General features: G+C 43.5%; 2 protein-coding genes and 1 long non-coding RNA gene across 10 annotated transcripts in view; 1 reads left to right on the top strand and 2 right to left on the bottom strand.

Moving 5' to 3' along the window:
- Window positions 1-9,289, top strand: part of SLC11A2 (solute carrier family 11 member 2) — a 67,116-nt gene extending 57,827 nt beyond the window's left edge. For all 5 annotated transcript variants that reach the window (XM_081844605.1, XM_081844606.1, XM_081844608.1 and 2 more), the window contains one exon: window positions 6,625-9,289. In XM_081844605.1, coding sequence (XP_081700731.1) covers window positions 6,625-6,702 — 78 coding nt within the window. In that variant the 3' untranslated portion in view covers window positions 6,703-9,289. The remainder of the gene's footprint in view (window positions 1-6,624) is intronic.
- LOC309332478 lies at window positions 2,569-6,618 on the bottom strand. Its single transcript, XR_014152091.1, has 3 exons — window positions 6,176-6,618; window positions 2,785-5,743; window positions 2,569-2,640 (listed from the first exon to the last, which is right to left on the bottom strand). It is a non-coding gene; the product is annotated as an uncharacterized lncRNA (long non-coding RNA).
- A 1,308-nt stretch (window positions 9,290-10,597) lies between the features above and the next one.
- Window positions 10,598-19,374, bottom strand: HIGD1C (HIG1 hypoxia inducible domain family member 1C). 4 transcript variants are annotated; one of them, XM_081845504.1, is made up of 5 exons: window positions 19,228-19,374; window positions 16,181-16,265; window positions 14,145-14,247; window positions 11,430-11,564; window positions 10,598-10,826 (listed from the first exon to the last, which is right to left on the bottom strand). In XM_081845504.1, exons 3-5 carry the CDS (start codon window positions 14,236-14,238, stop codon window positions 10,762-10,764), a joined length of 294 nt encoding a protein of 97 aa, XP_081701630.1. In that variant the 5' UTR covers window positions 14,239-14,247; window positions 16,181-16,265; window positions 19,228-19,374; the 3' UTR covers window positions 10,598-10,761. The 4 variants fall into 4 exon arrangements, with proteins under 4 accessions (XP_081701630.1, XP_081701631.1, XP_081701633.1 ...); XM_081845505.1 differs by having other exon boundaries at window positions 16,181-16,262; window positions 19,228-19,358; XM_081845507.1 differs by lacking the exon at window positions 19,228-19,374 and adding an exon at window positions 18,383-19,023.
- Between the last annotated feature and the right edge of the window lie 4,212 nt (window positions 19,375-23,586).

Genomic DNA, 23,586 nt, shown 5'->3' on the forward strand with positions numbered 1-23,586 from the left:
CACAACTATTTCCTAACCAGGTCAGGTTTTAAGTTCCATGTAGCTTTCCTGGCTAATAGCTGTTGTCAGCAAATTTGGGAAGGATAGGTCAAATACATTTTTGAAAAACAGCTGAGCTGTTATGTTATGGGGAAGGTTATGGGGTCTGTTCTCAAAGGGTTCTGTGACACCCCCCCCCCAAAAAAAAACCACACGCCAAGAACTGCTCTGCAGAGACTTCTGCAGTTCATAAAACATGAGTCATTTGCTCAGGTTTCATATTTATGAGTCGAAAGCAGCTTATTAACAAAGGAGAGGGGGAATTCTGGGTCAGATTAAGGCCTGGTTGAGTCCTCTGCTCACAATTTCTATATTTTAGATAATTTATTTCTGTTGGTGTTTCCTGCATCATCTGTGTATGTCACACTCCACAGTGCAAATTAGCTATTAAAAATATATCTAGTAGCAGTTTCCTATTAACACAACAAATCAAATGGCAACTGATCAATGGTCTCTGGAGCAGCCTTCAAATGAGTACTGCTGAGTTGGCAAAATCCTTTGTAGTGCTCTGTGGGCCAACATTACCTGCAGATTAAAGCTTTTGGATAAAACAGATTCAGCTCTGACATGCTATAGAAATGTTATCTTTTCCCCTTTTATTACAAGCTCTCCTTACCAGCTTTAAGGGAAGTGGAAGGTGTAAGTAATTTTACTTCGCTAAGAAACTTGCAGTTTAAATGTCCTAGAAGCAATAAATTTTTATGTAAACTCTTGAGATGCTATACGGTAAGTTTCAGTCTGTTGGAAACTGTTGGTCATCCTATCTTTTTGATTCATACCTCTATATAAACAGTTTAAACTATTCTCAAAGTCTTAATGGGATTAGCAGAATTTGCATGTAGAGATTTTTACAGTGTGTATTAGCGTGAAATGGCTTTTAAAAGTCAGTGGACTTCAAAATCAAATTAGTGACACTTTTATCAGTCTTGTGTACTTTTGGCAAGTTAGGTACAAAAACATCATTAGTAAAAACCAGAACAATTGCCTGGATTATTTTTTGTGCCACTTACAGAACAGGCACCCCCAAACTCGGCCCTCCAGATGTTTTGGGACTACAACTCCCATCATCTCTAGCTTAACAGGACCAGTGGTCAGAGATGATGGGAACTGTAGTCCCAAAACATCTAGAGGGCTGAGTTTGGGGATGCCTGTTTCAGAAGATACCAGTTGCCCTCCTCCAAGTGTTACTTTTTAATTTTTATTTATTTATTAAATTTGTATATTCCCCTTCATCCTTCGATCTCAGGGTGGTTCACAACATAAAAATACAATACATGTATTTAAGACATGTAAATAATGCGCATGCGTCTTTTTCAGTATCATTAAAGTCAGGAAGCCAAAATGAACCCAAAGGCAATCTTTGGACAATCACATCTCTGCTTAATAAGCTGAGATATGGCCAAGCCCTTTGCCTGTTCACAAAGCCCCTTTGTGTGTTCCATGAAATTTCTAATCAGCTAGAGTTTCCCGTTTTATCCGGCCTGAGAAACTGTGATTACTAGCTCTGGAGCAAGCCAACATTTTCAGCCAGTGTTTGAAGTTGCTTTAATTCCCTGACTGCTTATGAAGCTGGCAACGATACTTTCCCAATTTGATTAAAATGGGAAATAATAGTATATTGGACTTGCTGATCTAATAGTGGCTAGCCAGAAGAGGCTGCATGTTCATATGAATGCAATAGATTCATTCATAACTGAGCTTACTAAGCCGAGATGTGATCAGCTGAACCAGGAAATTCACACACCTCAAGACACAACATAGAACCGCCAAGATCCTAACGTGTTTTCTAGAAGAAATGCTGACAATGTTTCAGTCGTTATTGTTGTGGCTTCAGCAGCAAATCACGTTAACTTTCACTGAAACTGCACAACTTCCAGTTGGCAGGAACCACGATGCCACATGGAATTCCTAGCGATACTGCTTTCATCTAAGCAGTTACCGTATTTTTCGTCCCATAGGACGCTCCGTCCCATAGGACGCACCTAGTTTTTTTGGGGGGAAATAAAGGAAATTTTTCCCCTTTATTTCCCCCCCCAAAAAAGCAGGTCGGGGAAACCGAACCTGGTCGAGGAACGGCGCTGCGCCTCCCTGCTGTCCCCCGAGCTTGTGGGGCTGGCCGATGTCTGCCTCAGGCAGCAGGTTGCTATCCGCAGCGTGGGGAGCGGATGTCTGTCCGGCGCGCGGGGCGATCTGCTTCAGGGCTCCCCACCTGCCGGGTGGCAGGCTGCTATCCGCAGCGTGGGGAGCCCTGCGGAGAACTCCCACAGGGCTGCCTAGGCTGCGGATGTGTTCCCAAAGCGCCGGGCGCTCTGCTTTCAGGGCACCCGACACTCCGGGAAGCAGGCTGCTATCCTGCCTAGGCTGCGGATGTCTTCCTGAAGCCTGGAGAGCGAGAGGGGTCGGTGCGCATCGACCCCTCTCGCTCTCCAAGCTTCAGCGAAAGCCTGCATTCGCCCTATAGGACGCACCCAGATTTCGCCTTCATTTTTGGAGGGGGGAAAAGTGCGTCCTATAGGGCAAAAAATACGGTACATGTACCACATATGAACATAGTCACCTTAGAAGTGCACGACTATTCTGCCACATGTAGGCCCCTTTTGACTCCCTACACCAGTGTTTCCCAACCTTGTGCCTCCAGCTGTTTTTGAACTACAACTCCCATCATCCCTGACTAACAAGACCAGTGGCAAGGGATGATGGGAATTGTAGTCCAAAAACAGCTGGAGGCACAAGGTTGGGAAACACTGCCCTACACTACAACATCTACCTTCAGAAACCTGTGGGTTGTATCCAGTGCTGCCATTCTATTCATGCAATGGAACTTACCCCATGCACTCCCAAAATACAGCCCTATATTTCTCCGGCACACAGGTGATGCCATGTAAGAAATTAGTAAGATTGTGAGGGAGGGGTTTGTTTGGCTTTTTGTTGTACTATTGGATCTATAACTGGCCGAAATATTACGTCTCGAGACCCCAGTTCAGTTCCATGATTCTAAAAACCCCATGAAACATCCTCTGCCCTCATCAAACCAGCCTGCCCCCAAAAGAACTTCATACTTCTTCACTGGAGAGAGCAGAGACACATGCCTCAAAGAAAATGCATCCCACAGATCTTCCATTGAAATATTTGAGGAAACACAACTCTTGCCATACCGCTTGCTGAATTGGTGTAATCATCACCCAGGGAAAGGAAAAGCAAAGAGAACCAAAGTATAAGCATCAACTGTTCACTCCTCCAATTTGTCGTCGTCCTTAAACACATCCTCTCAGAATAAACTGAGAAGAAAGGGTCTCTGCGTGTAACTTGGTGAAGGGAAAACGGGGACCACCATTCTGGTGCTGACATGGGGGCACAGAAGGAGCAATGACATTAAACAACAAAGGGTTGAAGTTACCTTAAAGAAGTCCTAAAGAATTGTAGTGCAGTATGAGCTTTCATGAGCCAATCCCTACTCTGTGAGATTAGCAAAGAGGTTAAGTATACTCCAAGGACACAGAGAAGGAGCTGAGCAGTTCTTTTAATACAAAGTGATGCCAGAAGGCCAAGCGATGGAAGAGAGAGCAGTCGGATTGTCACACGCAGATCCCTCACTTGCACAACATACATTCAGATGCTCAAAGATCCACTTAGTATGGGTATAATGATGCCCAGCTAACAGTCCCTGGTACAGTGGTACCTCGGGTTAAGTACTTAATTCGTTCCGGAGGTCCGTTCTTAACCTGAAACTGTTCTTAACCTGAAGCACCACTTTAGCTAATGGGGCCTCTCGCTGTGCCGTCGCCATACACTTTCTGTTCTCATCCTGAAGCAAAGTTCTTAACCCGAGGTACTATTTCTGGGTTGGCACAGTCTGTAACCTGAAGCGTATGTAACCCGAGGTACCACTGTAATGGGATATGCATCAGTGGTATGAAGAAACACAATGGCTGGCTTTGAACATTGCTTTCTCCAATCACCACATGCCTCTTCTCAAGTGTTGGTACTATAATGATGTCTTCAGCATTGATACTCGTGAGACGGAGAGCTCTTGAGAAATCCAACCAGATCTTTTATCGGTAACAACATCCTATTAATCTAAATTTGAACCACTCCATGTAACGTGATTTCATTCATATATATATTGGTTAAACTAGGGCATATAAACTGCACCATATCCCATAAAGCAACTGAAAACCACACATACCTGCAGCTACTATCCAGAGTGCATCCCCCACACAATTGCATACAGCTAAGATTATGGTGGGACATGGGTGGAACTGTGGTCTAAACTACAGAGCCTAGGGCTTGCCGATCGGAAGGTCGGTGGTTCAAATCCCCGTGACGGGTTGAGTTCCCATTGCTCGGTCCCAGCTCCTGCCAACCTAGCAGTTCGGAGTGCAAGTAGATAAATAGGTACCACTCCAGTGGGAAGGTAAATGGCATTTCCATGTGCTGCTCTGGTTTGCCAGAAGCGGCTTAGTCATGCTGGCCACATGACCCGGAAGCTGTCTGCGGACAAACAGCGGCTCCCTTGGCCAGTAAAGCGAGATGAGCGCCGCAACCCCAGTGTCATCTGCAACTGGACTTAACGGTCAGGGGTCCCTTTATCTTTACCTAAGATTATGGTATAGTCACATCTGCTCCCAATCTTTTGGGCAAAGACAAACAATTGCCCCAAACAGTTGCATCAGGCATCCTTTTAAAAACTACAGTGTTTAGCAAAGTGCGGAAACCACTCTGTAAAGTCAGGTAGGTTCCCAATGAGTCACTTGCTACAGAACAGGCCCATCAGACACAGCAGTAGAACTTCTCTTGTTACCTTCAGCTCTCAGCTATAATCTCTCCAGTATCTCATCAACACAGATAATTATCCTCCCTACTCATTGGCCTTGGGCTGAAGACTTGCCCCTGCTTAGAAACAACCCAAAAACTTACGGAAGCCACTTACTAACAATCATTAGCCATGAAACAGAGATACAAACACTGCAACAAACCCAACAGTCTCCATATGTACTGGAGCAAGTCTGTTTTGCAATCAAACAACATCAGCTCTGTTATCAAAGGTCCATTCATCGACATATCTTCTAAGGTGAACTAATGGCATCACCTGCCATAAATATAGGCCAAACAAGTCAGTTTCTGCTCAAGATAATAAATGGATGCTAATCAGACTCTGAAACCAATATGGAGGTGTGGGGGTGTCAGTCTTATCCCCCAGGGCATTCTGTAGCAGATCGGAAAGGTCGTCATACTCCGGATATACTCCATTCTGGGCGGCTCCCAACAGAATATTAAAAACACGATGAAACATCAAACATCAAAAACTTCCTTAAACAGGGTTGCCTTCAGATATCTTCTGAAAGTCAGATAGTTGTTTATTTCTTTGACATCTGATGGGAGGGCATTCCACAGGGTGGGCGCCACTACCGAGAAGGCCCTCTGCCTAAATAAATTGTAATAGAGATTGGAACTCTTTAAGTGTGCATTTACACATTAAATCGTGCCATCCCTGATCTTCACCTGGGGTCGCTGATCCAGAGTGCTGTGATCGGGTCTTTTGTTCATTTGACTGGATCTTGAATTAACTTCGTGCACTGTTCCTTTGTGATCTGCGCAGTTGTGTGACATACCCAACTGCTGCCTCTTGCTTTGCTCGACTTTTTGGCTTCACTTAGTAAACCACTTCCCCACTCCCTTCTGTATTCAGGGAATACAGTGGTGCCTCGCAAGACGAAATTAATCCGTTCCGTGAGGCTCTTCGTATAGCGGTTCTTTCGTCTTGCGAAGAAAGCCCATTGACAGCTTAGCGGATTAGCGCTATTAGCGGTTTAGCGGCTTTTAGCGGATGAGCTGATAAGTGGCTTATCAGCGGATCAGCTGATAAGTGGCTTAGCGGCTTAGGAAAAGGGGGGGGAGGGGAGAAAACCCGCAGGAACTCGCAAGACATTTCGTCTTGCGAAGCAAGCCCATAGGGAAATTCGTTTTGCGAAGCGCCTCCAAAACGGAAAACCCTTTCGTCTAGCGGGTTTTCCGTCTTGCGAGGCATTCGTCTTGCGGGGCACCACTGTGTGTGTATATATATATATATATGTATGTATATATGTGTGTGTGTGTATATATATATATATATATATATATATACCTACCTACCTACCTACCCACTCGGGCGCTTGCACATCTGGTGACGTGAGCTGTGACCTACTTGCAACACAATAGATCTGTTAGCTTTTAACAAGCCTTGACAGTGCTAATGGTGATGGCAGTTCTCTCAGTCATGGCCACACTTCTGGAATTTTGGTTTAATTTATCTAAGGAAGGGCTCCTGGGAATGGGTTCGCTGGTGAGCTGGCCTCCTGAAATAATGAAGTGTGGGGAAAGGAGCTACCATGGGGTAGGGAAACTGGGTGCATCCAGATGTTTTGACTGCTAGCAAGGTTCCCCACCCACAAGCCAACAACTTTCCTAACAAATGGCTGCCGCTCTTTAGAGTTCGGTCTCCCACTTAGAAAACCTTGGGAGATCTGATCGTACCTGATTTCAACTACGTTTTCATTTCTCCTAGACAGCATTCCTAACTGCCACCTCCTTTTCTTCCTTCTCTAGTATCACCTGGGAATCACTGGTCATCCAGAACTCTTCCTCCTCAACAACATTGATGCCGACCAAGCCTCGATTAGATGAATCCCCTCTGAACTAGTAAGGGTGTGACTTTAAAGACAAAGAACATAAAGCCCTCCTATGCTGCCCTAAACCAAGTTTGATTGGTTCTGATATGTTACTGCAAACATCCAATAATTTGCAACTTCGAGAGAGAGAGAGAGAAAGGAGCACAAGGGGAAAGGAAATTACTGTATGCTATTAAGGATTGTCTGGTACACTGGAAAATAGACTTCTTTAGAAGCTGTGCCTAAGGTCACCTAGAAAAGTTACAAAAGGACTGACAGCTTGGGTTAAATCATTGTGAAGCTGAGATTGTATGTAATAGTGATGGACAGGCACATATCTTGAAATGTGGGTCGCCACCAAACATCTTCAAAATACTGGAGGTGTGGGTACTAAAATTTGAAAAGCAATTAGCGGGAGGTGGGTGCTGAACTCTTCATTCAACCGCTGGCCTCCCTCTCTACCCAGCTACCTCTCCTTGTGCCCCCAGCATTTTACTCCTAGTTGGATCTCATTTCTGGCCTCAAATTGGGAGAAACGTGCCAGGGGCAAACTTGTTTATTTGGAGGCAGGGTCTAGCAATAGCAGACGGAGAGTTCCATACCCCTGTCTTGTCTGTCATTTTCACTTTTGAAAGCCCTTTACTTGCTTTACAGGTATTTGACAGTGACCCATACTTGAAACATAATAACTACAGTAAAGGTACTGGTGATTTGATTTCCGTTTGATGCAGATCACAGTCTTTCCTGTCTAAGGGAGAAATGATCACACACCCCTCAATTTCTGGAAAACTGACAAGCGTCTTTTCTGAAAGTTGAGAAATATCCTTCTTGGCATTTTATCCTCAATACTATCCTGTTATCAAGGAGCCCAAATGTAATCCAGCAGGTTCACTATTCCAGATGGAGAATTTGGGTTTTCGTTTGACACAGAGTGCACCCAGCCTGGCTATCCCCATGGTCCTTCTTGTTATCGGATTAGGAAACTAACATAATTGAATTTTCCTCATGGCTGAGGAAACTTGTTCTACGTGCAGAGCTGCGATTGCAAGACTAAGTCCATGAGATTCAAGTATAACAGCTTTCCTTTCTTTTTTTCGAGAAGCAAAAGAACTCTAGCCTGCAACTCCTGCTTCTTCTGCTGACTCTATTAATATTTTTATATATTTTTTACAGCACCATCATCGTACAGAGTGCCATAAAGCGTAACAAGAGCCCCTTTCTTTCCTTTTGACTACTCAATTTGATACAGACTTGTTAAAATGACATGACTGGCAAAATCTCACATCAGCTGACTCCTTTAACCCACACTGCACATACTTTGTGCTTAATATGTCACGTCTGATTTATTAGGTAAAACTTGAAATAACAGTTTCATAAAGAGTTGCAGCTTGCGTCATTTACTCTGCTGCTGGTAAATGTGTGTTTTTAATTTACAGCAAGTTAAGGGTCCTTTTTTCCTGTATTAGTGTGACATTTTACCCGGTTAATTTAACAACACATTCAATCGCAGCTTACATTGTAATCCAAAGCCAATATAGAAGTGATGCAAATTTAGTTTAGGCCTTGCGGTGCTCTGTCAAGGTTTCAGCCAATCCTCGATATTTGAGTAGAGTTGTTCATTGTATGAACAGAAGATGGTACCTGTTGCTTAAGTTTTATCCCTGAAACTTTCCCCAAGTTTCTAGCCCTCGTGCTCACAGAAACAGACACATATGGCCATGTACATGCAGTATCTGCAGAAAATGCCAGTATTTAATCAAGTTTGCAGCTGTTCTAGTTTGCAAAGTTGGCCACATATATTAGAGTTGTCTGAATGTTCTCTGTGATGCGAGACAACTTGGTAGTGCCATTGCACCTGAAACAGTACAGACACCCACATACTAATAGCTCCTTTGCTCTACAAATTGCATTTCTTCATTGGATAAGGAGAGTCACCCATTCTGTAACTTATTGCGGACAGCCTGAGGCTTGAGTTCTGTGCACAATCAACTTGCTAGTAAGCCACATTCAACTCAGTGGGGCTTGATTCTGAGTAAGCATGCATAGAATCAGGTGTTGCTTTGCTTCCTACCTTAAATTGGATGATTTGCGTGCATCAAAAAAACATGCCACATTCGCACGCACAAACTTGGGCACAGGAAGTGTGTCCCACTGAACTTGGCCAAAATAGATATGTTTGAACCAAACATGGTGAGAAGGCTTCCAGGGCAGCCGCTCTGTTCTAAAAATGTCACATGTATCTTCCACTCAGGATGCACTAAATACCTGCAGTTGTGTTACAAGACAAGGCCAGTTTCTGCTGGATGGTATATATGCAATCTGTGCTCTGTTACAAAACCCATTCAGGTTTCAAGACAAGCCCTGCTTGCTCAGGTCAAAGGACCATCTAGTTCAGCATCCTATTCTCAGCCAGATGCCTATGGGAAGCCACAAGTAGGACTTGAGTACAACAGTACTCTCACTACTTGTGATTCCTAAGCAAGAGGAATTCAGAAGTATATTTGGTATTCTTGTTTTATATTTGGCACTAATTTATATTAAATGTACTGATCATTATTTGTTTCAACAGAGGTCCAGGTTTTCAAATAAATATGTCAACTCTACACCACCTTTCTGGTTTCTAATCTTGTTATCTGATTTCATCAGCCTTTCTTTGTCTTCTGACTTAGAACGCAAGGAGACACTGCGGCAGGAATAACTACAGCGGGGGGAAGTAGAAGTAAAATAATTCTGTTGAGGCTGCTTAAGGAATTTTGCTGCTTCGGAAGAAAAAAAAATGAGCAAGGCCTAATTTATTCAAAATGCTATTGTAGGCAATGTGGAAAAACCACTGAGCCCAAATAGGTGACCATTTTATCACACTTCCCGCTACACATTTTGCCACACCTTATCACCTGATGAGCAGTAGAATCCCTCTTATCACTTGGCAAGATGATTCAGATGATCAAACCTCTCCGAGTGAAAGAACTCATTCCAGGGTAATTGGGGTGGTCTGAATGAGCCCAGCTTGCATTTAACTGCACTGAGGTTGTTCGGGTTTGCCATTACATGTGCATTTGACAAGAAGCTATGGATGATCCCAGCTGCCTGAAATGTGTATGTGTGATAACATTGGCCAACAAATATTTGCCAGCGGGTGGCGCTGAGGGTTAAACCACAGAGCCTAGGACTTGCCGATCAGAAGGTTGAGGGTTCAAATCCCCACGACGGAGTGAGCTCCCGTTGCTCGGTCCCTGCTCCTGCCAACCTAGCAGTTTGAAAGCAAGTCAAAGTGCAAGCAGATAAATAGGTACCGCTCCAGCGGGAAGGTAAACGGTGTTTCCGTGTGCTGCTCTGGTTCGCCATGCTGGCCACATGACCCGGAAACCGTACGCTGGCTCCCTCGGCCAATAAAGCGAGATGAGCGCCGCAACCCCAGAGTAGGTCACGACTGGACCTAATGGTCAGGGGTCCCTTTACCTTTATTTGCCACATTTATGCTTCACGTGTTCATGTGTATATCCTAAAAATGTGTGGCAGGCTTTATTCTGGTGTTGTTGTTTTTGTGGGTGCACTGACATGGATGTTGGAAGGCCTCTCAACTCAATGGCAAAGCCGCACGCATGGTGTACGTGAAATCGCAAGCTCAGTTCCAGACATTATCAAAAAGAACTCAGGTAGGAGGGAGCCCACTGGCCGATGCCTTAGAGAGCAGCTGCCAGAGTAGAGGCTGGGAAGGCAAACCAGCGGTCTGACTCTGTATCACGCAGCTTCCTATGCCCAGACATTAGCCACGTTAAGACTCCCCTAGGGGGCTTAGCTGCTGGTGTTTCTAAAAACTGGACACAACTCTGAAACTTGAGAGCGAATGTTCAACTCAAACCAGGAAAAAGCTGCAAAATTGACGCAGATCTGGATGCCCAATGCAGACCTTGCCTTCAGCATATAGAAGCTGCTTTAATAAATGGGGAGGGTGGCAGTGGGAATCCTGGCGGCATACTTGGAATACATTCTAAAAACACTTATACATACAAGTTTTTATAAAATAATATTGTATCAAATGCTTTGCTCTTCCTCTTTGCTTTGATGATGATGATCATTTGTTCGGTCCACTGGTGCTTGAACGTTTCATGTAATCTGTATACATGGAATATAAAACTCCTAACAAAAGAAAGCAGATATATTAGTTAGCAATGACTGCTTTAATATCATCCAGCAACTGCTGTATTGAACAGAAATAAGGTCACGTTTGCTGTCTCAGCACAGGTAAATGGATCTGTTGCCTGGTGATGACTCAAGAACAAAAGCTTAGGGCTTTGAATCAAAAACTACAGGGCTGCCTGTTTACTCACTACAGCCTGCTGGGGAATGTTTTCGGCCCCATGAGCCAGATCTTTACTCACCCCATCGGCCAATGTTGACAGGCGAGTGGGCCGACCCACCTGTCAATCATCTGACACCATGATGGCAATCAGGTGATCAATAGATGGGTGGCTGTGCCCAACGGGGGCGAGGGGGAAGAGTTCTGCTTTCCTAGCACATTCCCTGCAGGAAACACACTAGAAAAGCAGCACCCAGCAGGATTGGACCTCACCTACAATCTGATTGACAGGTGGGTGTGGTGGGGAACCTCTGACTCTTGGCTTGGTGTGGTGTTGTTTTTTTTGGGGGGGGGGAGAGAGAGACATGGCCTCAGAAGCTAAACTGAACAGCGGGGAGATTACTTAACAAAAGGGCACTGATCACAACAACATGTTCTCTTACCTACTGTTATTGCACCTACAACAAAGCTTTGGGCTGCAACTCTCATGTGGATGAGGTGGACTGACATTTTTTGGCTTCCTCTGTGTTTCAGCTTGTAAAGCCCATAGCCCACTACAGCAAAGCAGCCTGCCAGACCTGGATATTAAAGAGAGGGGTGTAGTTCAGCACTGAGCACCAACATTGCCTTGCTGGATCAGGTTAAGGCTCCATGTAATTCAACATTCTCTTCCTAGCAGAGACCAGCCAGATGCCTTTGGGGAGGATACAAGCAGGACATGAAGCCAACAGCCCCGCCCATTCCTATTCATGCAGGAATCTCTCCCTTAAAGGCATCTAAAGCAGTGGTTGTCACCATATTGGGTTTTAATGCTTTTTAAAAAAAATGATGATGATGCAATGGACCGTCTCAAGGAGCCAAAAGAGGAGGTATACCCTTCCTACTTAGTCAGTTGAAATCACACACGCATAGTCATTTTGCATGGCCCGTTTGCTTTCCTGGGTTCCTCCCTGATGAACTGTTAGAGTGCTCAACCCAGACTGTGGGCTGCTGAGTTCATGTCCCTGTAAGCTATGTGAGTTAGTCACTAGTTCTCATCCTACCCGGCTTGAAAGGTTGTGAATATGAAGCCCCTCAGCTCCTTGGACCAAGAATTGGGTGCAGATGTGGTAAACCAACCATGTTGTGTACACATTTTTAAAATAGACCCCCTTCTGAATCAAAATGTTGTTTAAAGCAATGATTAGTAAATGACAGCTCATTTTGTTCCAACAGGATGTTTCATTTTCTGGGGTGAAGGCTAGGATTTCGATTCCCAGGTCCATTCACTGTAACCATAACAACTCTCCCTGAATCCAAAATAATAATAAAAAATATTGCTCTGAAGTGACATCCAGATGTGTTAAGCTTTATCTCCTGAACAGTTTGGTTTTGGGAGATTTGTCAGGTGATGTACTTTTTCTTTTTGTTTCTTAGTGTTTGATGCGTAAATTCAATATAATGACATTTCTTTTTTATCTTTTAACTGCAAACCTGGTCTGCGGGAGGCAAGCACTGTCCTTGCAGCCAGCTTAATTGGCAACAGTGCATACAAATTAGCCTGTGTTCGTGGGCATTGCATGTACAAATCACTTTAAATTCTGGAAAGGCACCTGGTCTGATGCAGTTCAGCTGGAGCTGATAAATGGGAAGGAAGACTAATGAAGGTTGATGGGTGAAACTGTGACAGTTTGCAAGGCTTATGCTTCCCTCTCTCAATGTGGGCACATTTTTTAAAGGAAATCCTACTAGCAAAAAAAAGAAATGTCATTCACTTGTCTGTTTAAAATACAGACTTTTTAAAAAGGATGGTATTAAGTCTATGGCATGGAATATGGAGCCACAATGTGTTTCCTGCCTGTTTCTTCTACCAGGAGCATCCAACTTCTATATTCTTGAAGACCACTCAGTTCTCCAGTTTCCAATCTGAGGTGTGCCACCTTATGGATGGTCACCAAGGCAGCAGAGAGCTATATAAATATGACTCTGAACACACACTGCCTCACACACAAGCCTGGACATTCCTATGGCATTCTACCTGCACCACTCTGTTCTTGAAAATGAACTCTTCTTCTGCTCCAGCAAAGCAGACTAATCTGTACATAACATACAGCAAAACTAGAAGAAAACCATTTATGCAAACACAGAGGGGGGGTATTCCACATTTACATCAAACTGCAAAAAGCAGTAATATAATAAAAAAACAATGCAGCAAAACAGAGCAAGAGTTAGCAACTCAACAGATATAGGAAACAGATATAGCAGATGGAATTTAGTCACTAACTGGAGTGACTATCTCCATATCCCTCTTAGCTATATCGTTATTATTGGCACAATAGCATCTGAAGCCATAACCCAGAGACTGACCACTACACCAATTTATTGAGTTATAAAACGTAAAGGTAAAGGGACCCTTGACCGTTAAGTCCAGTCGTGGACGACTCTGGGGTTGCGGCGCTCATCTCGCTTTACTGGCCGAGGGAGCCGGTGTTTGTCCACAGACAGCTTCCGGGTCATGTGGCCAGCATGACTAAGCCGCTTCTGGCAAACCAGAGCAGCACACGGAAACGCCATTTACCTTCCTGCCGGAGCGGTTATATCCCACCCTTATTCTAAAGAGCTGCAGATGGCATACATTAGGGTGTATATACCCTTACAACGGGACACAGATGGCACTGTGGGTTAAACCACAGAGCCTAGGACTTGCCGATCAGAAGGTCGGCGGTTCGAATCCCCATGACGGGGTGAGTTCCTGTTGCTCGGTCCCTGCTCCTGCCAACCTAGCAGTTCAAAAGCATGTCAAAGTGCAAGTAAGATACACTTCTCCGGCGGGAAGGTAAACGGCATTTCCATGCGCTGCTCTGGTTTGCCAGGAGTGGCTTAGTTATGCTGGCCACATGACCTGGAAGCTGTACGCCGGCTCCCTCGGCCAATAAAGCGAGATGAGCGCCGCAACCCCAGAGTCAGCCATGACTGGACCTAATGGTCATGGGTCCCTTTACCTTTACCCTCACAACAAGGCTGCAAGGTAAATTAGGCTGAGTTTGTGTGTGACTGATCATCCAGGGAGACAGACTGCTGAGTAGGGATTCAAACTCTGACAGGTCTCTCCACAGCAAGTTTAAACACTCTACCCACTGTACCACATGGACTCGAAAGTGCTGAAGGGTTCAACTCACCTATGGGAACAAAGGGGGCATCTCTGGATTTCCTTGCTAGTTTTGATGCTTGGCTGTCATCTTCAGCTGGCGACCAGGACTCATCAGGAGACATTTCTCACGTCTGAATACAAAAATAAGTGGAGGGAAATAGAACATTTCTTGGGAAAGCATTATTGATTAGAGATGTCTGGTTATGGCAGCTGAAAGAAAGCATACTGACGGACTGGCTGCGGTGCATTTTATTTCAAATAAAACTTTTTTTATACTCTAGTTGTACTTCATTCCATAGGCCAACCAAGCTCTGAGTTGCCCACAACAACCAGCTTCTCTCCATGCTCCCTATCCTGTGCTGGCTCCCTGGTGCTATTTTATTACGGTTCTTAGACAGTGAACCTATATGTGAGAGGTGTGTTTTTGAGTTACCATGCAGGATGAGGCCTTAGGAGGTCACATGGGGTCATATGGCCCATTCATTCATGCTATTTGTTGATGATTGGTTCTTAATGATTCTGGGACCTGGCTTATATGGTCAAACCCACCAATATTGTAAGAACTAAAGAGGTTCAACAACAAAATGATTTATTCATGCAGAAATTGAGCTTGTTCATCCAGTACTGGAATGATAAATTACAGGATGAAAGTTAGCCACGTGTTCTTTTAGTAATAATCTGATAATAAACCCTTTTATTATTTCCCCCCTTTCCCTCTTTTCTTCTGTGCCTCTCTTACAGTATCTTATATGGGTGAACTAAATAACCTGTCAGTTACTTCTTTATGTAGGTCTTATTGGATGTGTGTTGCTGCAGTATAACTCTGCAACCTGTACAACACTGATGGTTAAATATTGGTACCATTTTGTGGAACATTTGAAGTGTATGTTTTAAAGAGAAAGGGGGGAAAGGGAAAAAAGGAAAGGAAAAGGGAGGAAAAAAATTCTTTCTGCAATATGGGTGTAAATTCTTTGTAAATTTTTGTGTATATGTGTGTAATTTAACCTAATAAATATTATTAAAAAAACAAAACAAAAAAGCAGTATATGTTTTTTCCATCAGCAGCCACTTTTCCTATCTCCAAACTGGCTCTTATTTTTCTTAAAAATGAAAGCCAGTTGATCTATAGCACAATGCATAATATTTTAGCAGTGTCATAAACAGTGACTGTAGTTTAGCTGTTCTTTTTATTACATGTTTATGTTATGCTTCCCCCAAGGAGCTCAGGGTAGCTCCCCCACCTACATTATTCTCAAAATCATCCTATGAAGTAGATCAGGCTAAGAGAGAGTTCCTGGACAATGGTCACCCAATTAGCCCTATCACTCAGCAGGGATTTGAATCTGCTCTTAGTCTCTGAACACAACACTCCTCTGACTTTCTTAATCCACTAGCTAATAGTTTCATATACATGGTATAGTGTTATATGCAACACTCTGCATAACCACACAAAGGTATAGAATACATTTTTCATTTCAAGTAGACGCCTAATCTCAGTGTAAAGGCTACCCAACATAATTGATCTACAAATAGCAGCTTTGCTAATTTATCAACCCTTACCATTATCCTTGGTTCTGAAGAGTGAATTCATATAACTTTAGTTCTTTGCCAGCTTCTATACCTTTTCTGCAAGGTTCAAGAGCAACTGAATCTCAGAAACCTTTTCCTGCCTACTAAAATCCCACAATCTTTTAGCTTCCATAATCTAAACAGAGCACACAGAATTGCTTAAAAATTTGTTTCGTTTTTCCAAATTAAATCCTATCCTATTGCCCTTCTCTGAAGTTGTTTGCAGTCTTTTGGTCTCATCCAAAAGCTGGAAAGAGTATATATAAAATGTATTTCATACCTACATGAAGATAAAATACTTCAGTAGTGAAGCCTTCATCCATATCATTTTAAAAATGAATCCATTGTTCAAATAGGATCCAGTTAAACTGGGTGCTCTATGAGGACCTCCCATATTTTTAACTAATGCCAATAGTTTTACCTGAGATACAGCCATCTATCTTGATTTTTGTTAGAAATACATAAAATAAGCAAGAATTCAAGTTGTTGAGTTACCTTTGCTGCTGATGCATTAACTGTCCATCTACTCTGTGATCTCAAAAAGAGAGAAATAGGATCTTTCTATGGCAGGCTGAGGCTGCTGTCGGTAATGAGAGACAAATACAATTATAGATCGTTTGAAGGCAACATCTGGTAAAACTCTGTTCTAATACGTTTCTTCTCCCAGGTTCTGTAAGCTTTGTTAGTTTCATAATTGTTCCTGGAAGCAGGTACAAGGGCAGAAAATACCTACTGTTGTTGGTTTAATGAGCAGAAGTTCTCTTTATGCATGAAGTAGGCCATAACATTTCATCAAATCATTTCTGGGTATAATTCTACTATGGGGGAAAACATCAGAAGTTTCTCAGATTTCCAAGAGCCTGCATTATATTGGAACTGTTTCCAAATGAAGCAACATGGAAGCTTTTAAAGGCTAGTCTTTTTATTATTCCCCAAGCGAACAGTTCTTTGCTAAATCAATGATATTTGTAATTTAAAAACAACTGTCGAAACACCTGGAATTGGGGTAGTGATGTGTTTTATCAACTTTTACTGCATACTACGAAAATTACCAATTTCCCCTAATTTCACATGCTTAACAGTCTGCCTGTAAAGATTACAATTATAAAATGCCACCTTCTTTCTTACTTTGTTGACTGTACAGCATGCTGTTACTTTTATAGATCCGACAATCAGATCAGCAAATAAGATCCAGTGTATGTGAGCGCTTTACAGTTACTGTCTTCTGTATTGTAAAACCAGCATATCTAGTTAATATTCACATAGTATCTAGTTAATATTCACAATAATCACAAGCTTGTGATTATTGAGGAACAGACATTCTGAATCAGTACTTTGGGTAAATGATTATGCAAACATAACAATATTAATCGCAGAATATCCACTTGCTCAAATATCACTTTTATTCCTTTTGAGTGAACATGCATAGGATCTGCCTGTCTCAGCTGAGAGAGAAAGCCTCTGTTTACACTCCATTTCTGCCTGGTGTAGGTGTCCACAGTGGGGTAGCGTGGGGGGTGCAGGGGGTGCTGGCCGCACCGGGCGCAACATCTGGGGGTTAGGGTTAGGGGGTGCAAATCCACGGGTTAGGGGGCACAAATTACTTGCCTTGCCCCGGGTGCTGACAACCCACGCTACGCCACTGGGTGTCCACACAGTACAGTGGTACCTCGGGTTAAGAATGTAATTCGTTTGGGAGGTCTGTTCTTAACCTGAAACTGTTCTTAACCTGAAGCACCACTTTAGCACCACTCCTGCTGCCGCTGCACAATTTCTGTTCTCATCCTGAAGCAAAGTTCCTAACCTAAGGTAATATTTCTGGACCTGAAGCATCCGTAACCTGAGGTACCACTGTAATTAGAATGAAGAACAAGTTCCACCAATTTTTTGTTTTATCAATATGTCAAATATAAATACAGTAGCTCCCATTTTTGACACCAGGTCCTACAAGTAATTTCTTCTTTAGTTTGTTTATGAACAAATGAGTAGTGTATTCTTGAATCCACATCTCAACCCCCTTGCATAATGATGTAGTATAGAACAGACCTCCTGTAGAAGACAGTATTTTGGCAGGTGCTGAAATTTCCTGAGTCCAACTGTTAAAAGACACTGAATCCTGCCCACAACTGCAACTGGATTGCACCAGCATTTGAGGGATACAAGAGGGCTCTCTGGCTTTCAGGAATCAGGTGTGTTACATTCATTTTACAACAGTTTCCGTATGGTTAGTATCAGGCAAAAACATTCCTCTTCTCCCAGGTCTTTGGCTAATTAAACTACTGTATTTTTTGCTCTATAAGACTCACTTTTTCTCTCCTAAAAAGTAAGGGGAAATGTGTGTGCGTCTTATGGAGCGAATGCAGGCTGCGCAGCTATCCCAGAAGCCAGAACAGCAAGAGGGATCGCTGCTTTCGCTGCGCAGCGATCCCTCTTGCTGTTCTGGCTCCTGAGATTCAGAATATTTTTTTTTTCTTGTTTTCCTCCTCCAAAACCTAGGTGCATCTTGTGGTCTGGTGCGTCTTATAGAGCGAAAAATACGGTACCTATGGCCTTTTGAACAGGAAGGGTGCTGTTTTTGTTGGTTACTATGTTACGTATTTTTGTGTTTTTATATTGTAAACCGCCCTGTGATCTTTGGATGAAGGGCAGTTAGAAATATAATAATAATAATAATAATAATAATGGCAGAGTACATACTTTGCATGCAAAAAGGCCCTCCTTCAGCCCTCATCATCTCCTGTCTGAACCACACACCCCCATTCAGCATAGAAAATACTGAACTAGGACTCATGCATGGTCTGACTTTATATAAAGCAGATTTCTAAGCCCTACGGGGGCATACTGCCCAATATACTCTCTCGTGTTTGTATTTTATTAGTTATTATAAAATGGAAGATTGCTTGATTGCACTTAAAGAAAACCAGGTCATGTAATCTGGTAGTTCTATCCACATAATCTCCATACATTGGAGGAGGCGACGGGGCAGTGTCTCTGTGCATGTTCAGAGACGCCCTTTTATCAAATGAATTGCCTCAGAACCCTGACGGTGTAAACGATTTCTGGGGCTAAATGCTTCAAAGAGCGATTTTTTTTTCAACTTAAAAGCATCAAGTGAGCTAATGATGGTATTGCAACGGGAATTGGATACTGGGCATATTTGAGTCGTAGCTGGGAAGTCCTAGATAGAAGTTGCCCTCAGCAATGGCGTGTTTCTGTTGCTTGTTTTCTTAAACTTTTTTTTTAATGATGCTAATATTTATTTATTTTTAGAATTGTTACCACACATTATTATATCATTATTTCCTAGCAACCTGGGGAAATAATAAATAATGATAATGATAATGATAATAATCTGAGTTCATCATCCTTCTTTCGTCGTCCTCCTCCTCCTCCCCCTCACAACCTCCCTCCTCAGAAAGCAGAAAACAAATCCCGCCCAATTCTCCGCCTAGGTCTGCGCGTGCGCGTGAGGGAGAGCGCGAGAGTACGAGGGCCTGGCAACACCCCTCGGTTTCCCATCATCCTCTGCAGCTTAGGCCGACCTGCCGAGAGGAGAAACCAAGTTGCGCGGGGACGGAGCAGAGTGCAGGGCCGCGATGGAGTCGCGGGCGTTACGCACTTGCTCCCGCACCCCTCCCCCCGCTCGTGACGTCACGCCCAAGCCACCAATCGGGAAAGGGGGTTTGCTGCGTGGGTGGCTTCGAGCGGCGGTTAACGGCGGGAGCGGAAAGGCCCGGATGTTCTTGTGTGAGGGCTCAAGCCCCGCCTACCGCCCGTCAAAGGCGGGAAAGGCGTCCGTCTGAAACGTGCTCCCTCAGGAGTGAATCGCTGAGGTGATCTCGGTTGGGGTTTTGCTGCCTGGGGTGGCGGCTGCGACTTGGCAGGCTAGAAGGAGGTATATAAGTATATTTGTAAACAAAGAACAACGTCAAAACATCTCGGGGGGGGGGGATGGGAACCCTGTTAGGCTGCTGGAGGCAAAGGTTTCTGCATTCCTCATTTTTCTGACAGGCAGAAGTTCAGCAGGTGGAGAGGATGTGAGTCCTTGTTGGATTTCTCTCCGACGTGTGTACAGCAGCCAGGGAGGATAATTTAGATCAGGGGGAAAATATATCATTTAGATCAGGGGGAAAATATATCATTTAGATCAGGGGGAAAATATATCATTTGCCCGATAACAAATGTTGGAAATGTAAAGAGACTGAAGGTACATTCTTTCACCTTTGGTGGACGTGCCCAAGGATCAAGGCTTTCTGGGAGATGATATATAATGAACTAAAAAAGGTACTCAAGTACACTTTCCCTAAGAAACCAGAGGCCTTTCTCCTGGGCATAGTCGGCCAATTGGTGTTAAAGAAGGATAGAATTTTTTTTATGTACGCAACAGCAGCAGCAAGAATACTCATCGCAAAGCATTGGAAGACACAAGATCTACCCACTCTGGAAGAATGGCAGATGCAAGTAATAGAATATATGGAGATGGCGGAAATGACTGGCAGAATCCGAGACCAGGGAGAAGAGTCGGTGGAAGAAGATTGGAAGAAATTTAAAGTTTATTTACAGAAATATTGTAAAATTTTTGAATGTTAATGGCATTGAAATGAACTGAAGGGGTTCTAGCAACGAGGTTAAAAATAAGATGGGATGGATAATTAGACAAATAAATTGGATATGAATTTGCTGAATCAATTTTTAACAGGGATACAAAAAAGGGAGATGTGAGGAAGTCAAGAAAATAAGTGAATCAAAGATGAGAAGTAAAAAGGGATTTTTGTGTTTTTTCTTCTTTTTTCTTAAAATGTGTTTTTCTTTTCTTTTTTGAAATTATTTTTTCTTTTTTTCTTATGTATTTTATAATTTTGTATTTTTGTGTATTTGTTTTTCCTTCTCATGCTTGTTGTCTTTTCTAAAACTTAATAAAAATCTTTATAAAAAAAAATAATAATAATTTAGATCAGGGGAATTGGCTGGAGAGGTTTAAACCCTTCCCATAATGCCGCAACTCCAACCAAATTTGGGCCATGCTGCTGCCACACAGAAGCTTTTAAGTAATAATAATAATAATAATAATTTATTATTTATACCCCACCCATCTGGCTGGGTCCCCCCAGCCACTCTGGGCGGCCTCCAACAAAACACTAAAATACAATAACCTATTAAACATTAAAAGCTTCCCTAAACAGGGCTGCCTTCAGATGTCTTCTAAAGTTTGGTAGTTGTTTTTCTCTTTGACATCTGGTGGGAGGGTGTTCCACAGGGCAGGTGCCACTACCGAGAAGACCCTCTGCCTCGTTCCCTGCAACTTGGCTTCTCGTAGCGAGGGAACCGCCAGAAGGCCCTCGGCACTGGACCTCAGAAGAACGATTAAATTAAATTAAATTAAATTAAAACATTGAGTGATCTTGTGGTGGCTCCTGTGGTCTGGCTCTTAGAGGTCACCAGCCTTTTTGGGCCAATGGCCATCTTTGCAAACTAGAGAAACACCCCCCCCCAAACCACACACACTTCAAATTTATTGGCTACAACAGAATATTTTTAAAGCCTAATTTCCGATGAAGGGCACCCCGTAGTCACCAGGAAAACCTATGTGAGCACATTGGGGGCACACTGACGCTCCCAAATGACAGGCATGGTCACAGAGCTTATTGCGGCTTACTACCAGGGGACGCTGGTGGCACTGTGGGTTAAACCACAGAGCCTAGGACTTGCCGATCAGAAGGTTGGCGGTTCGAATCCCTGCGACGGGGTGAGCTCCCACTGCTCTGTCCCTGCTCCTGCCAACCTAGCAGTTCGAAAGCACGTCAAAGTGCAAGTAGATTAATACAATGGTGCCCCGCAAGACGAATGCCTCGCAAGACGGAAAACCCGCTAGACGAAAGGGTTTTCCGTATTTTGAGGCGCTTCGCAAGACGAATTTCCCTATGGGCTTTCTTCTTGCTTTCTTCTTTCTTCAGCGCTGCCGCCCGCCAGCATTTTCAAAAACCCCGGGACAGCGGAGAAGTCCTCTGCTGTCCCGGGGTTTTTTAAAATGCTGAGCGTGGGAAGAAAAGCCCTTGTCCCCGTCCCCCCCCCCCAGCCTCCAGAAGAGGTCGGGGGACAGACTGTCCCCGGACCTGGTCTGAAGGCGGTTTCCATAGGAACGCATTGATTGATTTTCAATGCATTCCTATGGGAAACCGTGCTTCGCAAGACGAAAAAACTTGCAGAACGAATTAATTTCGTCTTGCGAGGCACCACTGTATGTGGGAAGGTAAATGGTGTTTCTGTGCGCTGCTCTGGTTCGCCAGAAATGGCTTGGTTGTGCTGGCCACATTACCTGGAAGCTGTACGCCAGCTCCCTCGGCCAATAAAGCGAGATGAGCGCTGCAACCCCAGAGTCATCCGCAACTGGACCTAATGGTCCGGGGTCCCTTTACCTTTACCTTACCTCGTGCCTAGCAGCAACACATCTCCTTTTCAGATGCCGCTTTAGAAATGTGAGACTCTGAATAATATAACAAGCACCCAGAATAATACCACAAGCAGCTGGTATTTCCAGCTATGCCTGCCTGGTGGTACCAGTTGTTCCCTGTTCTTCTCTTGAAATGTATCTCCAATATAATCTGTTACAGTAGCTCCTCCTCTTGGTTTACAACTACATTTCTTAGCCATTCCAGCAGAAGCTGCCACAGCAGAGAGTAAAAAGGAATGAGACTATCCTTCACTGGGTGCTTCTAAACAGAGGTTGGATGGCCATCTGTCATGGATGTTTTAGTTGAGATTCCTGCATTGTAAGGGGTTGGACTAGATGAACCTTGGGGTCTTCCAATTCTATGATTCTATGGTGAATCTACAGAGACCACCAGCAGTCGCATCCAATGCTCATCATGTATTCAATAAATAGTGTGACACAAATTAAAATTATGTTTTAATGTGCTTGTTTTTTATATTTGCTTTGTTTATCTTACGTTGTGAAGCTGCTCTTAGTGGGCTGTGACTACAAGGGAGGGTTGGTTATTGGATGGAGATAATTTTATAACAATGTGCACTTTCATCCAGCAGATGTCACTATCCTCTCAGAAGTGACATTAGTGATCATCAGAAGTATTATTTATACAAATACACTTATCTGTTAGATACTTTATGTAATTCTCTTTGTGGCCTAATTAACTATACAGGACAATAAAAAGATGATAGTTTTTCATCTTCAAGTTGCTGCTGAAAGAAATAGGACGCAGATTTACTAGCATGTCTGGTACCACAATCCAGTAAAATGAGGCAAATGCTTGGACTGTGAAACCATACCCAACCTGATTTCTAATCTGCCCTCCTTGTTGCTCTTCCATTTCCTTGGAAAACAGCAGGGGAACATACCTCAATCATGACTTGTGCTCTTGGTGGGGAAAGAGCTGTTCCCCTGCTCAAGGAGAGAGAGTGCATTTGAGATCTTCTGATCTGGTGCCGGCATTCTTTACTGAGGGAGTACATCCCACTGAAATCATGCTTAGGATCGTGCAGGAAGTCAACAACAAACCACGACCCACAGTTTGGATGTAATGCTAAGCTCTCTCCTTCCTGGTTTGTTTCCTTCCCCCACTGGGGAAGAAGCAAAATGGCCACTCATGCACATTACAGTTTATTAAACCATGGTTCTTGCCTTACTGTTACAAGCAAACATGGCCATAGAGTGACACCATCACCACAGCTATGTGGGAAATCATGTTAATACCAAAGCCTGATTGTCTAGAAGCTCTGATCATCTGAATTCTCTACTTTAAAAGAAAGAGAGATAAATTGTGTGAGCAGAGGAACTGGGCATTTGTGTGGATGCCCTTGACCCACATGAAGTTGTGCAATGGGACTGTTCCACACCAGGTCCAGTGGTCAAAATCATTGGAACTGAAAACATAATAGGTTCCAAA

Source organism: Podarcis erhardii (assembly GCF_964252035.2).
Source record: "Podarcis erhardii genome assembly, chromosome: 2".
Classification (NCBI taxonomy): domain Eukaryota; kingdom Metazoa; phylum Chordata; class Lepidosauria; order Squamata; family Lacertidae; genus Podarcis; species Podarcis erhardii.

Excerpts from the sequence above, each read along its gene's own strand:
- HIGD1C (XM_081845504.1), bottom strand. The coding sequence starts at position 14,238 with ATGTCTCCTGATGAGTCCTGGTCGCCAGCTGAAGATGACAGCCAAGCA. Across the intron at positions 11,565-14,144 it reads TGCCCCCTTTGTTCCCATAG|GTCTGGCAGGCTGCTTTGCT; the intron begins GTGAGTTGAACC and ends TTTAATATCCAG. Across the intron at positions 10,827-11,429 it reads TGTAGGTGCAATAACAGTAG|GAGTTTTATATTCCATGTAT; the intron begins GTAAGAGAACAT and ends TTCTTTTGTTAG.